Raw genomic sequence first — 13,675 nt, 5'->3', positions numbered from 1 at the left:
TCTCAGGGTCCTGGGACTGAGCCCCAGTTTGGTCTCTGAACTCAGTACGGAGTCTGGTTGAGATTCTTTCCCTCCCTCTCTGTCTGTCACTGCCCTCCTCCAGCCCAGAGCACATGCGCACAGCACATGCTCTCTCTCTCTCTCTCTCTCTCTGTATCTCTCTTTCTTTCCTCTTAAATAAATAAATTTTTAAAAAGAAAGAAAAAAAGAATCTATGCAGAAAAGAAATTTGAGCACTCAAAAAAAAAAATTGTCCAAAGGGCTTAGTTCAATGCTACAACTTATTTAAAACAAACAAAAAAATTATACACTCTAGACACTTTATTCTAATAAACTGCCATAATGATCTATTTGGAAACAAAGATTTATTTAGTAAACCATTCCTGGCCAGATTTTTTTTTCATCTCCTGATGACATAAATATTTCTGTGCTAAATTTGTAATCAATACATCAGACTAAACCAGTTTATACACAGTCCTTGTTTTGTATCAATACCATCAATTTCCATAACCTTCTAGTTAATTAGACTTACTGAAAGGATTATGTAATTTATGTAATCAGAGTACAAATAATATGTTGTCTAATTAAAATGCACCCTCTGTGTTTTGTTAACAGACATATTAATACGCCCATTGACAACAAAATACTAAAATTAAAATCTGTTCATTTCATAAATGAAATCCACTCCCTGAATGATTTTTGCCTGAGGATCTTTTACCTTTGGAGGCTTGTTAGCATCCATGCCCTCTCTGAATTTCTCCTGAACAGTTTCTGCAAGTTGACAGAGCAAGGCACCATTATCCAATTTTTCCATAAAAGTTTCTGCTGTAATCTCCTTCCCTGCAGTAACAAAGAGAAGCATTATAGAAACACAATTATTCCCAGTGCAAATATGACATTCCTGCCAGCATATTTGACATAGTTTTTATCACCAAAATTTCTATTCCAGTTGAGTTACAAATATCTGGGATGGGAACTCAAGGAAAAGAATGGTTTCTTTAGAATTTTATGTTTTCCTTTGGCAGCATGAATCTCAACATTTTATATTTTCATAACATAATTTCAACTGCATTAAAGTTTTATTTCATGGTAAAAGTGGCAAAATGATATCCTACATGAGAGTCTCACCTACTTCGCAATCAAGAGGAATAAAAAAACAACCAGTCAATGAAACCCAAACAGTTTTGTCAATGATTGTACAATCTGACCTCTGATATTCATTTGGTTCTCATCCTCAATAGCTCGTTCAGTTACTCTGGGCAGCAAGGCAAAGACAAAGCAGAACAGGCATCCTGTGTTTTGCTTATGTCTTTGGTTATAAGACACCAAAGCTCTCTTCTCTTTAATTTGAAATAGAGGAAGGTACATCAAAATTCAGCCACCATTGGCAACTGTACTAACATGGCCAATGCATAAACCGCACTTCTATGTTCTATTGAGTTTGTTTCCCTGATTAAGATATTACAGGTAGGTTCTTCAAAATGTTGAAAATAGAACTACCCTATGACCCAGCAATTGCACTACTGGGTATTTACCCCAAAGATACAAACATAGTGATCCAAAGGGGCACGTGCACCCGAATGTTTATAGCAGCAATGTCTACAATAGCCAAACTATGGAAAGAACCTAGATGTCCATCAACAGATGAATGGATAAAGAAGAGGTGGTATATATACACAATGGAATACTATGCAGCCACCAAAAGAAATGAAATCTTGTCATTTGCAATGACATGGATGGAACTAGAGGGTATCATGCTTAGTGAAATAAGTCAAGCGGAGAAAGGCAACTATCATATGATCTCCCTGATATGAGGAAGTGGTGATGCAACATGGGGGCTTAAGTGGGTAGGAGAAGAATCCATGAAACAAGATGGGATAGGGAGGGAGACAAACCATAAGTGACTCTTAATCTCACAAAACAAACTGAGGGTTGCTGGGGGGAGGGGGTTGGGAGAAGGGGGGTGGGGTTATGGACATTGGGGAGGGTATGTGCTATGGTGAGTGCTGTGAAGTGTGTAAACCTGGCGATTCACAGACCTGTACCCCTGGGGATAAAAATATATTATATGTTTATAAAAAAATTTTAAAAAAAGATATTACAGGTAAAACCAATACAAGAGATAAACTCTGAAAGAAAGTCTACCTCTCTTACCATTCGTCTTCTTACTACCATCTTTGAACAATTATCAGCTTCATCTCTGCTCTTCTGTCTTCTCCAAACCACTCAGCTTCTACTACTGCTCATTTGAACATTAGTCACAATTGTCTATCCCTGACATTTAACCAGTTAAACGTTGTCTTCTTTCTTATATTATCCCAAAACATATTTTGTTTCTCTTTTTCCTTTTAATTTTATAATGGCTTTATTGTGATATAATTCACCTGCCTTACAATTCACCCACTTGAAGGGTATAATTCAGTGGCTTTTAGTAGATTCAGAGTTGTGCAGTCATCACCACAAACAATTTCTGGACATTTTTATCAGCCCCAAAAGAAACCCTCTACCCTATACCTGTCACTCCTGATTCCTTTTTTTCCCTCAGCCTTATAAACAAACTAATTTTTTTCTTATATGCTTCTTAAATTCATTTCCCCCAAAGCTCTCTCCTTTTCCTGGTACTCTAATTTTCTAAGTTTTGGCACATTTTATTTTCCTGGCTTCATTTCCTATAACATATTATTCACAAGTCCTGTAGATTCATGATTCTTTCTGTTTCTGGTACCATAATCTTAATAAAAATTTTCATGATTTGATACCTAAACCTCTAACAACAAAAACAACAGCTCTTCACTGTACCCTCAACTTCTCTCTCCAATACACATCCTACTCATGGCTAAAATTATGACTGCTAAACACCAGCCTCATTGGGTCATTATTCTTCTTCATTGTATAGTCCCTAGTCTTCTCTGCCACCCAAAATATGAAATATAACCACTTGAACATATCAAAAGATTGACCCTTATGCTTCTAATTCACCTTTCTAATTTAACATCCTTATACTCACCCCTGATTCTTGGTCTGCACACTGGCTTCAGAGTTCCTCCAGCAAGACTTCACAATCCTACTGCCGTGCCTTTCTTCCTGGCATGGCCCCTGCCTACTATGTCTTCCTCCCTTGTACCTACCTGACCAAGTTCTCTCTTTCCTTTAATCAGAAACCCAGAAAGAGGTTTTCCTAGTGGATACTGATCTCTTTTCTATGTGGTCGCACCCAAGGCCATCACTCATTTTGGCAACTTATCAAACCTCTTCTATTGCTAGTAATATGTTTTGTGTAAAGTTTTGTCTTCCTCAAACCTCTTGGGACATATTGTGTCTGTGTGTCTGTGTGCGTGTGTATCTGTGTGTTCCTACAGATTTAAGTATGTTGTCATCTTGGTAGGCACCTAGAAAATGTGTTCAGTGAGCATGTAAAGTTACAAATGAAGAAATAAACTACTGGAAAACTTTGAGAAAATGCTGGGTACTATTTTTGGAAAAAGCAGTTAAGTTCAAGCGAAAAAAAAAAGTTTTAGACAGAGAATCTCATAGGATTAGCTTTTATCTTAAGAAAAAAATGCATGCAGCTCAAACCCATGAACATTTAAATATAATCCAACAGGAAAACAGATAAACTATTGGCTTAAAGTTCAACTTACAATACGTAATATATTTGGATTTCAAGAAATATCTGTTTGAAATTTTTTTTGACTGTTTTGGGGGGAAGAGCAGGTAAAGAAGGAAAGAAAATTACCTTTTTAAAAATGTTCTTTTTCCCCCACTGGATACTTCGCATTTGAGCCCCCAGTTAAGATAATGACTTCTGCAGGTGGTAAAACATAGTAGCTCTAACTATTCACCACAGAGGTAGCCTATACAAAACTACTATTATTTTTAAATTGTGTACAGCTCAACTTAATTCAGGAATGAAAGTAATATTTTCAGGATACAAAAAGTCAGCACAACAAAATTTGTATTATGCATTCACCATACTGGCTTGCATTCCCTAGTAAGAAAGTTATTTTGGAAATAAGTATGAAAAGTAAATATTGGAAATACTTTCAAAATTACCAATTAGATTTCAAGGTAAGAAAGATAGATTTTACTTCAAATTGCTGAATGATTCCTTTATAAATTACTTATAAAATTCTCTATATTTGAAAAAGACCTTAGGTATTTGTATTCCATAATGTTCCATGGCAATTTAAAGATTCTATTCATAATGTTAAGTGACAAGATGATTACAATGAATTTAAAAGAACTTGTAAAGTATAAAAAGAAAAATGCCTTTCATTAAAAAGTTATTAGCAATTTACCAAAAGGTATGATTTTTGCTTTTTGCATTATACCTGACAATTTTTAGTTATTCTGATTTTTATGACTACTTGAAGAATTCACATTAAACATCTGTATCTAATGAAACATATATTAGGAGTCAGCTTTCAATTCTGTATATTTTATAGCTCCAAAAGGTGGATTTTTTTTGCTAAAACAGACAGTGTTACATTAGAGTTGAAACATACTGACTCAAATGAAGGGAAAATGCAAGATGGAGAAGGTTTTTTAATCTTCATATGTAACATATTTTACATCCAAAGAATCATAAAATTATTTTAAACATACTTTATAATTGTAAGAGATCAGTATAATTTTTATATAGAATTATATATTACCTCACTTGTATTACATTAATATTACCAAAAAATTTTTTTAAATCATTACATAAAGTTAGCTCAATTTAACCATGACAAAGTCCATTAGAGCAAGTTATATGAAGCACTAATTACAATTTCTTGAGTAAACATTTTAAAAAGCTAAATATCTCTGTTAGGCAAAACCATATCTTCTTTAATCAAAATTATGTAGCTCTTTTGACACATTAGATTATAACCACTAGATGCAGTAGGATTCTAGAATCGTAGGACCACTTCTTCCCTAGCTCTGTCCTTCCATGTTACTGGTATGTTTCAGAAAACATAGGGCAATGACTAGACACAATTAAGTAATCTTGGAGTACCAACTGACCCACACTGGAGTGTAAAGACTACTAACTTGAAGATTAATCTAAAATAGCCTAGTCTAGGGGTGCTGGGGTGGCTCAGTTGGCTGAGTCTCTGACTCTTGATCTCGGCATAGGTCTTGATCTCAGGGTCGTGAGTTCAAGTCCTGCGCTGGGTTCCATGTTGGGCATGGAGCCTACTTAAAAAAAAAAAAAAATCACCCAGTCTAGTAGTAATATCTTTACTTCTTGAGTTCATAATTGTGGACTTTCATCTTCATATCACCAATTTAGTCATGATTGACAGCTTGCCAATAGACAAAGATCAGGGAATTTAGTTAAAGATTGTGGTTAGTCACTTTCTCATAAAATGCTGGGGCCCAATCATATGAAACAAAGATCTGCCTGAAATTTTTTGTCAAGTAACTAAATCAGCACACATGCTTATACACATCAGTACATTCCTCCCAGAAGTATGCACTTGCCATAATTTCCATAATGATTAAGTATCAATCAGTAGTGTTTTAGACTGCATCCACCTGGAAAAAGAATCCTAATTATCTTCTACTTTGTTGAGAAAGAAAGTTTTCCTCCCAGTAAGTTAGCAGTACTAAACAGGTTCCTAAAGGTACAGTAACATCTAATAATGCTGTTTAACATTCAAGGTTTAACTGTATGCCAGGAGCTTTACAAGTATTCATGTTTTTAATCTCCTTACCAAAATCTGTGAAGTGGGTGCCATTATGGTATCCATTTTACAGATGATGAAACTGAGGTATTAGATTAAGTAATTTGTTTAAAATTACTCATAAATCTGGATCTTTAACCCATGATATCTAGGTTTAGAGACTAATGCTTTTAGCCACTATGCTTGGCTACTTAAACAAATACTTGCTAAATACACCAGTGACTATTTTCTATAATAAAGCAGTCTCCCTAATTCTGTGGTCTTTTTCTTTGTAGAACTCCAATGAAACCTTTCTGAAAACAACAACAAAAACCACTTGGGGATAAAGATACTGTTGCTAAAGACTGAAGAGCAGTCCACTGTGTACATTGGAGAATGGCTGAAGAAGTCATTCAGGATGCTTCGATGGGAGTCCTGATTCCCTGCAGAAGAAAACTGGTGCATATTATCTCTTAAGCTGATGTAGACAGGACCCAACTCTACTGCAGACTCAAGTGCCCTTCTCGATCCCAGTATATTTCTCTAATTGGAGAACTCAAAGCAACTCATCTGCTGTCTTAACTTAGATTATTCAGGGTTTTGAAGATAGGGAGATAGGAAATGATTCATTATATCCAGAAGCCCTAGATCAATACCTGCTCTCTCCTGATTCAAAGTATCTATCTGGCATTAATGTCAAGAAAAGACAAAGCTGTTTCTGTTGGAAGAGTTGGGTTAAAAAAAAAAAAAGAGGAATTATCTCTGAAAGGTGTCAATTTGTGAACATAAATTTGATGCTTTAAACTTTTGAACTAGCATGAGATACCATCTTTCCTAAGGAATTTTTATTGTCTATATCAATTTTTATCATCTATATCTATATTGTCTATATTGAGAATTCGGCTGGCCAAGGATCTGGTAAATGGCTTTAGGAAAAAGAAGGAAGAAAAGTTGTTCTGAACTTATTAGAAAGCAGTTGCATTGGACAGCAGCAACTCCAGTAAACAGGTGCTTAACTGGTTAATGTTGAAATATGATTAATTTTAAAAAACCAGAAATTTTTGAAATACTATTTATTGATTATATTAAGCATATCACAAATGGATTTTCTTTTCTGTGCATATGGAAAAGTCAGACAGAGGGTAAATCACCATAGTATCAATTACCATGATGCATTTCTAAATTTAAGTGAAATCAATTGAACATTAAGTAATTTGTAATATATTTTATGATTTACTCAAAGTCCATATATCCAAATCCATATATACTTGCATTCTAAAAATCTATAATCTTTAAAAACAATGTCAATTCCTTTGATGCTTAGTAACTAAAATCTTTTCTCAAAAATATATTGCCATATGGTTCACATAGTGTTATTCAGCAAATACTAATTGAAAATAAAGGCAGACCATTATTTTCAAATATTAAAGAAACAACAGGTGAAATGAACAATTTGAGATCATTTACGTTAGTATATTCATTTCAAAGTCAAGTCAACAACAATCTTCAATACTCCATCAGTAACCATGAAGTTCATAATGTGCCTCATGATGGACTATATAATCTGGGACTGTTAATTTAAGAACATGCCATTTTTTTCAAAATAACAATTAAATGTCTCCCCAGGACTTATTTGTATAATCATTTGATACTCAAATATGTCCTAAGGACACAGTTAAATAATAAATGGGCAATAGCCTTCATGAACAAAAATAACAAAACAGAAGACTGAAAATAAAGTAGAAATGTATACATTTAATGTAGCAGGGGACAATGGCCAGAGAAATGTTTCTTAGGTAACAATAAAGGGGTCTTTGGGATTCATTTGTTATCTTTTCTGAAAGCTGGTCATAAAATGCACCATTGTGCTAGCCACCAGAAAACGTACTTGGACTAGAAAGACTATTTTCAATAAGATTAGTAGATATCTCCAAGGATATGTGAGTAGACAGTAAACATTATGTGATGATCTTCTCATGAATCAAGTATGTATGCTATTTCATAAACAAATCCCAACTACCATAACTATTTATTCATCTTAACTAGTTAATTTATCGCAACATAGCTGGAATTTAATATTCTAATATACGAATTTTAATTTTAAAAATTGCCATTGTTGCCTTAATTCTATACCTAAGAATGTAAAGTGGTGTTTATTATTGTTACTGATTAAGTATATAACACCTGAAAATTATGTATTACACCTCCATATATGGCATGAATGTGAATATTGGTCTATGAACTAGTGAAATAATTTCTTCTCTATCAAACATTTTTATCTATCAAAAAAATCTGAATACACATTGAGTGTTCCTTAAGAAACTACATCTTCCAGTTGACATTTTATGTATAGGACCAGAAATACATGAATTTAGAAAACCATTAATAGTCCTTTTAAAAGACATAAAAGGAAAAAAGTTATGTTCCAATCAAGTATTACTAAAAAGAGACAGAAAGCCATTCCACAAGTAGGTCCACATCATACCTAATTAAAAGCTTTAATTTAGTATATAAATTTCTACTATCCAAAAAATGCAGATACTTTACATAGAGACAGTATCAACATTGAAACTATTTTCAAAACATCTCTAACTTTCGAGTAGATGAAAAACAAGACTTGAAAGAGAGCTACACAATGTACATTTGCAAATATTTAAAGTGATAAAATGGTCAATAATAAATAATTTAAAAATTTACTTTCATGGTTCCATTTCTAAATTATGTGAATTCTAAATGTATCTATTATGTATAATAAAAATATCTACTATCATAACCATACATTTTTTCTTCCCTTCCTTATTTTCACCATTCTAGTACATAGTGTATTTTCTTAACTCCATATGTTTTACCACTTTAAAATAATCTCAAGTTATTGGTCTACTTTCTAAGTTACCATGAGGATATTCACTTGAAAGCCATTATCTATCTACTTTTATGAATTTAAGTCAATGCAAGGTTGTACTTGACTATATCTTGAAGATTCCTTTTCTGAGAAAAATTTACAAGCCATCAGTTGCATTTTTGTCACCAACTACCAGCATCAAAAAAAAATTATCCTTCTTACTCTTTAAAAGAAAGAGTATTCACTTATGTAAATTACTTGCTCCTTGTTTATGCATATTGATGATCTCAAACTGGGTCTGAAGAGATGGATTTCTTGGAAACCTAAACTTTTGGAACTGGAAAGGACATTAGAGATCATCCACTCCAAGCCCTTCATTTTATGGTTGAGGACACAGAGCCCAAAAAAGATAGCTGAGTGACTCTGGGCAAATTTCCTACTGAGTGGCAAAGCCAGAATCAGAAGCCAGGTCTCCTGACACCCAGTTAGGAGCCAGGTCTCCTGGCTTTTGGTCCAAGGATCTTTCCATTACACACACACACTGACTCTCTATTCTTTGAGGATGTCCTGGGCTGCTTACCCTGATCAAACTGCTCTGTAAAGGATCACACTCACCAACTGAAATGCCTTTGATGACAAGTCATGGGACACTGGAACATGCCTACACAGTCAGGGTATACTCTAATCACAATCTTTCCCACAATCTCAAAGGCTCCTCCTTGATCATACAATAAATTATAAAGCTCCTTAACACTGTCTTCAAAGCAGTATGCAATCAGCCCCCAAACATCACATGAAATCCTCCCCCCTCTTGATCACTGCTGTTATTACCAGTCTTCATTAAGTTCCAAGGTACCAAACTCCTTCCTATCTCAGTATATGACATTCCTTCCACTTGGGCTCTTCTCCCATGCTTTGTCCGGCTAGCTATTAATTATTCTTCAGTTCTCAATTAAATATAAGATTTTTTAAAAGGGATCCCCCCACCCCAAGCCCTCTGATGTTTTAATCCATTCTTATTTCCTTCTTTTCACATTCTTATTGCAACCTATATATTTTAAAGTTTAAAACAAGTCCAGTTAGGGGCACCTGGGTGGCTCAGTCGTTAAGCATCTGCCTTCAGCTCAGGTCATGATCCCAGGGTCCTGGGATTGAGCCTCACATCGGGCTCCCTGCTCAGTGCGGAGCCTGCTTCTCTCTCCTCCATTCCCTCTGCTTGTATTATTTTTCTCACTGTGTCTCTACCAAATAAATAAATAAATAAAATCTTTTTTAAAAATAAAATAAAAAAACAAGTCTAATTAGTGAATTATTTATTCACTTCCTTATTTAAAATGTTTCTTTTTCAATCTATCCCAAGCCTTATAAGAACTGGTACTGTATTCGCAATCACTATTTTACTCTCCAGTACTTAGTGGACTGTGCCTGAAACAGTTAATTGAAATAGTTAGTACTTACCAGCTAGTTAATTATAATGTGCTAGATCTTGTTCTAGAACTGGGGATCTCATTCAAATTTCAAACAATGAGGTTATTATTAGTATTATACTTGTTTTATGGATAACAACACTGAGGCACATTGCATTACGACACTTGCCTAGTATAAGAGGGGGTAACGGTAGAACTGAGATTTGAATTCAAGTGTTCTAATTCCAGAGTCCATTTTTTTTTTGAAGATTTTATTTATTTATTTGACAGATCAGAAGTAGGCAGAGAGGCAGGCAGAGAGAGAGAGAAGGAAGCAGGCTCGCCGCTGAGCAGAGAGTCCGATGTGGGGCTCCATCCCAGGACCCCGGGATCATGACCTGAGCCTAAAGCAGAGGCTTCAACCCACTGAGCCACCCAAGCGCCCCACCAAAGTCCATTTTTTAAATGAATATATTATGTTGCAGCATGCTCAAACGTTTGTTGAATATACAAACTTACCCGCACAATCAAATTAACAGTATCACTGAACTCTGTAAATGGAATAACAATGGAATAACAATGAAGAACGGTATAGTATTTACAATATGCCCAGCACTGAGATACACCTAATGTAATCACTTAACCCCACAGCAACCTTACAAAGGAGACACTAACATTATTACCACTTTACAGAAAAGGAGACTGAGGCCCCGACAGGTCAAGTAACTTGCCCAAGGTCATATTGCTAGTAAGTGGCAGATCTGGGTTCAAACACAGCAGGAGGTCTATTTCATGTCTGTGTTTGTAACTCCCACTCTATGCTGCTGTACTTGCGGTAGATCGCAGCTGAAGACAGCTCAAAGTTCATAATAAATTACTCACATACATAACAAACATTAGTGAAACCTCGAGAGACAAAAAAATAAAAAATGAAATAAAAAAGGAGAGGAAGAGGAAAAAAAAATCCATCTGTCTAGACAAATTTGACTCCCTGTATGTGATGAAAATAAAAGCTCCTCCTTTTTTTTTTTTTAAAGATTTTATTTATTTATCAGGGGGGTGGGGAGAGAGCGAGCACAGGCAGGCAGAATGGCAGGCAGAGGCAGAGGGAGAAGCAGGCTCCCTGCCGAGCAAGGAGCCCGATGTGGGACTTGATCCCAAGACGCTGGGATCATGACCTGAGCCGAAGGCAACTGCTTAACCAACTGACCCACCCAGGCGTCCCAAAAGCTCCTCCTTTATACAGATGCGTTACTAAGAGGAGTAGCCCCTTCCTTCTAGCGGATATAGTGCCATAGCATAGTGCAGGGTCTTCCTGGAAATGTCTTCTGCATTTCTGTCCTTACCCTATGGCAGGAGCCCTGCACAGCCATAGGCAGTAGCTTTGGTTGCATTACACAGAGTCGTTAAGATGGCGTACACACTGCAGAAAAAGGAGACATCTACCCTCACGATGAAGGCTTAAAAAAATGTAACAGGGGCACCTGGGTGGCTCAGTGGGTTAAGCCTCTGCCTTTGGCTTAGGTCAAGATCCCAGGGTTCTAGGATCAAGCCCTGCATCAGGCTTTTTGCTCAGCAGGGAGTCTGCTTCCCCCTCTCTCTCTGCCTACCTGTGATCTCTCTCTCTCTCTGTCAAATAAATAAATAAAATCTTAAAAAAAAAAAAAAATGCAGCGGCCACACAAAACCCCAGTGCTGTGGTGAGCAAAAGGAACATCTTGCTGAAATGTGCCAAAATCTTGCCAAATCTTGTTAAAACCTTGCTAGGACTTTAGATAAACAGGGTGCTCCTCACTAAGCTCCTTAGTTCCATCAGCTAGAAAGTGGGGAGAAAAAAAAAATACTTGCCTTGAAGGAGTTTTTAAATAAGAAAATAATGTTATAAGAAAATAATGTTAGTGAAATCCTTTCTGCAAATAATAAAGCACCATATAAATTCTATGTTTACTCAATATTCAAATCTTCTATCTTATATGTCCATAAGGGTCTTTCCCTCAGGTTTTCATCCTGTTCTCTGGGAAAATCTACTAATGAAAACAGCACTGCTCTAGATGATGATTCTTTAAATGCATGACTCCATTTTGCACAGGGTTGAAATTATATCCTATGAATATGCTGGCACTATAGAAATGGAAAAAAAAAAAGAAAGAAAGAAAGAAAAGAAAAAGAAAGAAAGAAAAAGAGGCAGCCTTAATGTGAGGTAGCATGTTTCTCAGAGACAACTTTTGGAAGAGTACTTAAAAACAAAAGTGAAATGAGAAGAAAAATTTCAGTTCAAGGTTGGGTGACTCCAGTTAGCTCTTTTAGACAGAGGATAGATGTTTTTGTTCTCAAGCCTGGGCGTTCAGCAGTTTCAGAAGGTGCACTACGAAAGTAGGGCAAAGAAATCTAGTTTTAGAAGTCTGATTTCACAGGCTGTGGCCTGCATACAATGTCAAAAGAACAGGCCAAAGTGGTCAGCTGCATGAAAGAGAAATCCAAGATCAATCAGATCAGCGTATAGATGAAACAAGCGATTTGGCCACACATTTCCACCTTTCAGTGCATGACACTGGAATTGCTAAGCACAGTTCATGTGAGAGATATTGAGAAATTCCTTTAAATTTTCCACATTCTTCAGGTTTCCCAGACATAAAATCCAAATAATAAAATCTTTCTTCCCAAGTTGCTGTCACATGCCTAGGTGAAGGACATGACATGAGGGGGGAGGGGGGGAAACCTGTTATCTTTGCTCCCCAAATGAGATCTTATAACCTTACCTAATAGATTGGTTAACCACAAGGCCAGATCTTCTTTCATCGGTAGCAAATTAGCCTCATGTCTGCTGGCCAGCCATTGGCTATACTGATGCATATCAGACAGGCCGGGTCCACTGCGCACTTTTGGGCTCAGAGCAGTGCACATTATTTATGCACTCGTAAAACCTGTTTTGGAAACAAAAGAGCAGTTGCTTTTTATATAGACGTCTCTTGTTAAAATCTTCCTGCCAATGACATAGGAAGGAACCAGGTCCATGGACGTTTTGATGACAGGTCAGGTTATTAATTATTAAACCCCATGAGACACTGTTTGCTTTTTCTGTACTGGGCCTATCCCTTTTGACCAACCACCTGGTAGGGAACAGCAGCAATCTGAGGTCAAATAGAAAAATCAAACACTAAGCTCATGTAAAACATCACACTGGAAAAAGCTTCTAAGGCAAGAAATTCCACTTATTCAAAAGTAACAAAAAGGGCTTGATTAAAATTTTAGTATCCAAATTATAAACTCCCAACATTTGAGTTAATGTCTGAACCATAGATTTCCATAGAATTTTTAGTACTGAGTACAAGCAATGACATAATTTGCATTATTTACTGTGAGCCTAGGGCCACTCCTTTTTTTTTTTTTTTTTAAGATTTTACTGATTTATTTGACAGAGAAATAGAGAGCACAAGTAGGCAGAGCTGCAGGCAGAGGGAGAGGGAGGAGCAGACTCACCACCTGATGCGGGGCTGGATCCCAGGACTTTGGGATCATGACCTGAGCGGAAGGCAGAGGCTTAACCCACTGAGCCACCCAGGTGCCCCTACTCTTTTTTTTTTTGTTAATTTTTAAAATTTTTTTTTTAATTTTTAAAAAATTTTGTTATGTTTTTAACTTCTTTTCAGTGTTCCAGAATTCATTGTTTATGCACCAAACCCAGGGCTCCATGCAATACGTGCCTTCCATAATACCCAACACCAGGCTCACCCAAACTCCCATCCCCCGCCCCTCCAAAACCCTCAGATTGTTTTTCA

General features: G+C 36.2%; 1 protein-coding gene across 2 annotated transcripts in view; it reads right to left on the bottom strand.

Moving 5' to 3' along the window:
• GAS2 (growth arrest specific 2) overlaps window positions 1-12,846 on the bottom strand; it is a 117,282-nt gene extending 104,436 nt beyond the window's left edge. For both annotated transcript variants that reach the window (XM_044260929.1, XM_044260930.1), the window contains exons 1-2: window positions 12,656-12,846; window positions 719-840 (exon numbers count right to left, since the gene is read on the bottom strand). In XM_044260929.1, the coding sequence (XP_044116864.1) occupies window positions 719-840; window positions 12,656-12,800 (267 nt within the window). In that variant the 5' untranslated portion in view covers window positions 12,801-12,846. The remainder of the gene's footprint in view (window positions 1-718; window positions 841-12,655) is intronic.
• Between the last annotated feature and the right edge of the window lie 829 nt (window positions 12,847-13,675).

This window comes from Neovison vison, chromosome 7, assembly GCF_020171115.1.
Source record: "Neovison vison isolate M4711 chromosome 7, ASM_NN_V1, whole genome shotgun sequence".
Classification (NCBI taxonomy): Eukaryota; Metazoa; Chordata; class Mammalia; order Carnivora; family Mustelidae; genus Neogale; species Neogale vison.
Note: the sequence above shows the minus strand (reverse complement) of the source record. Positions and strands in the feature narration are given on the sequence as shown.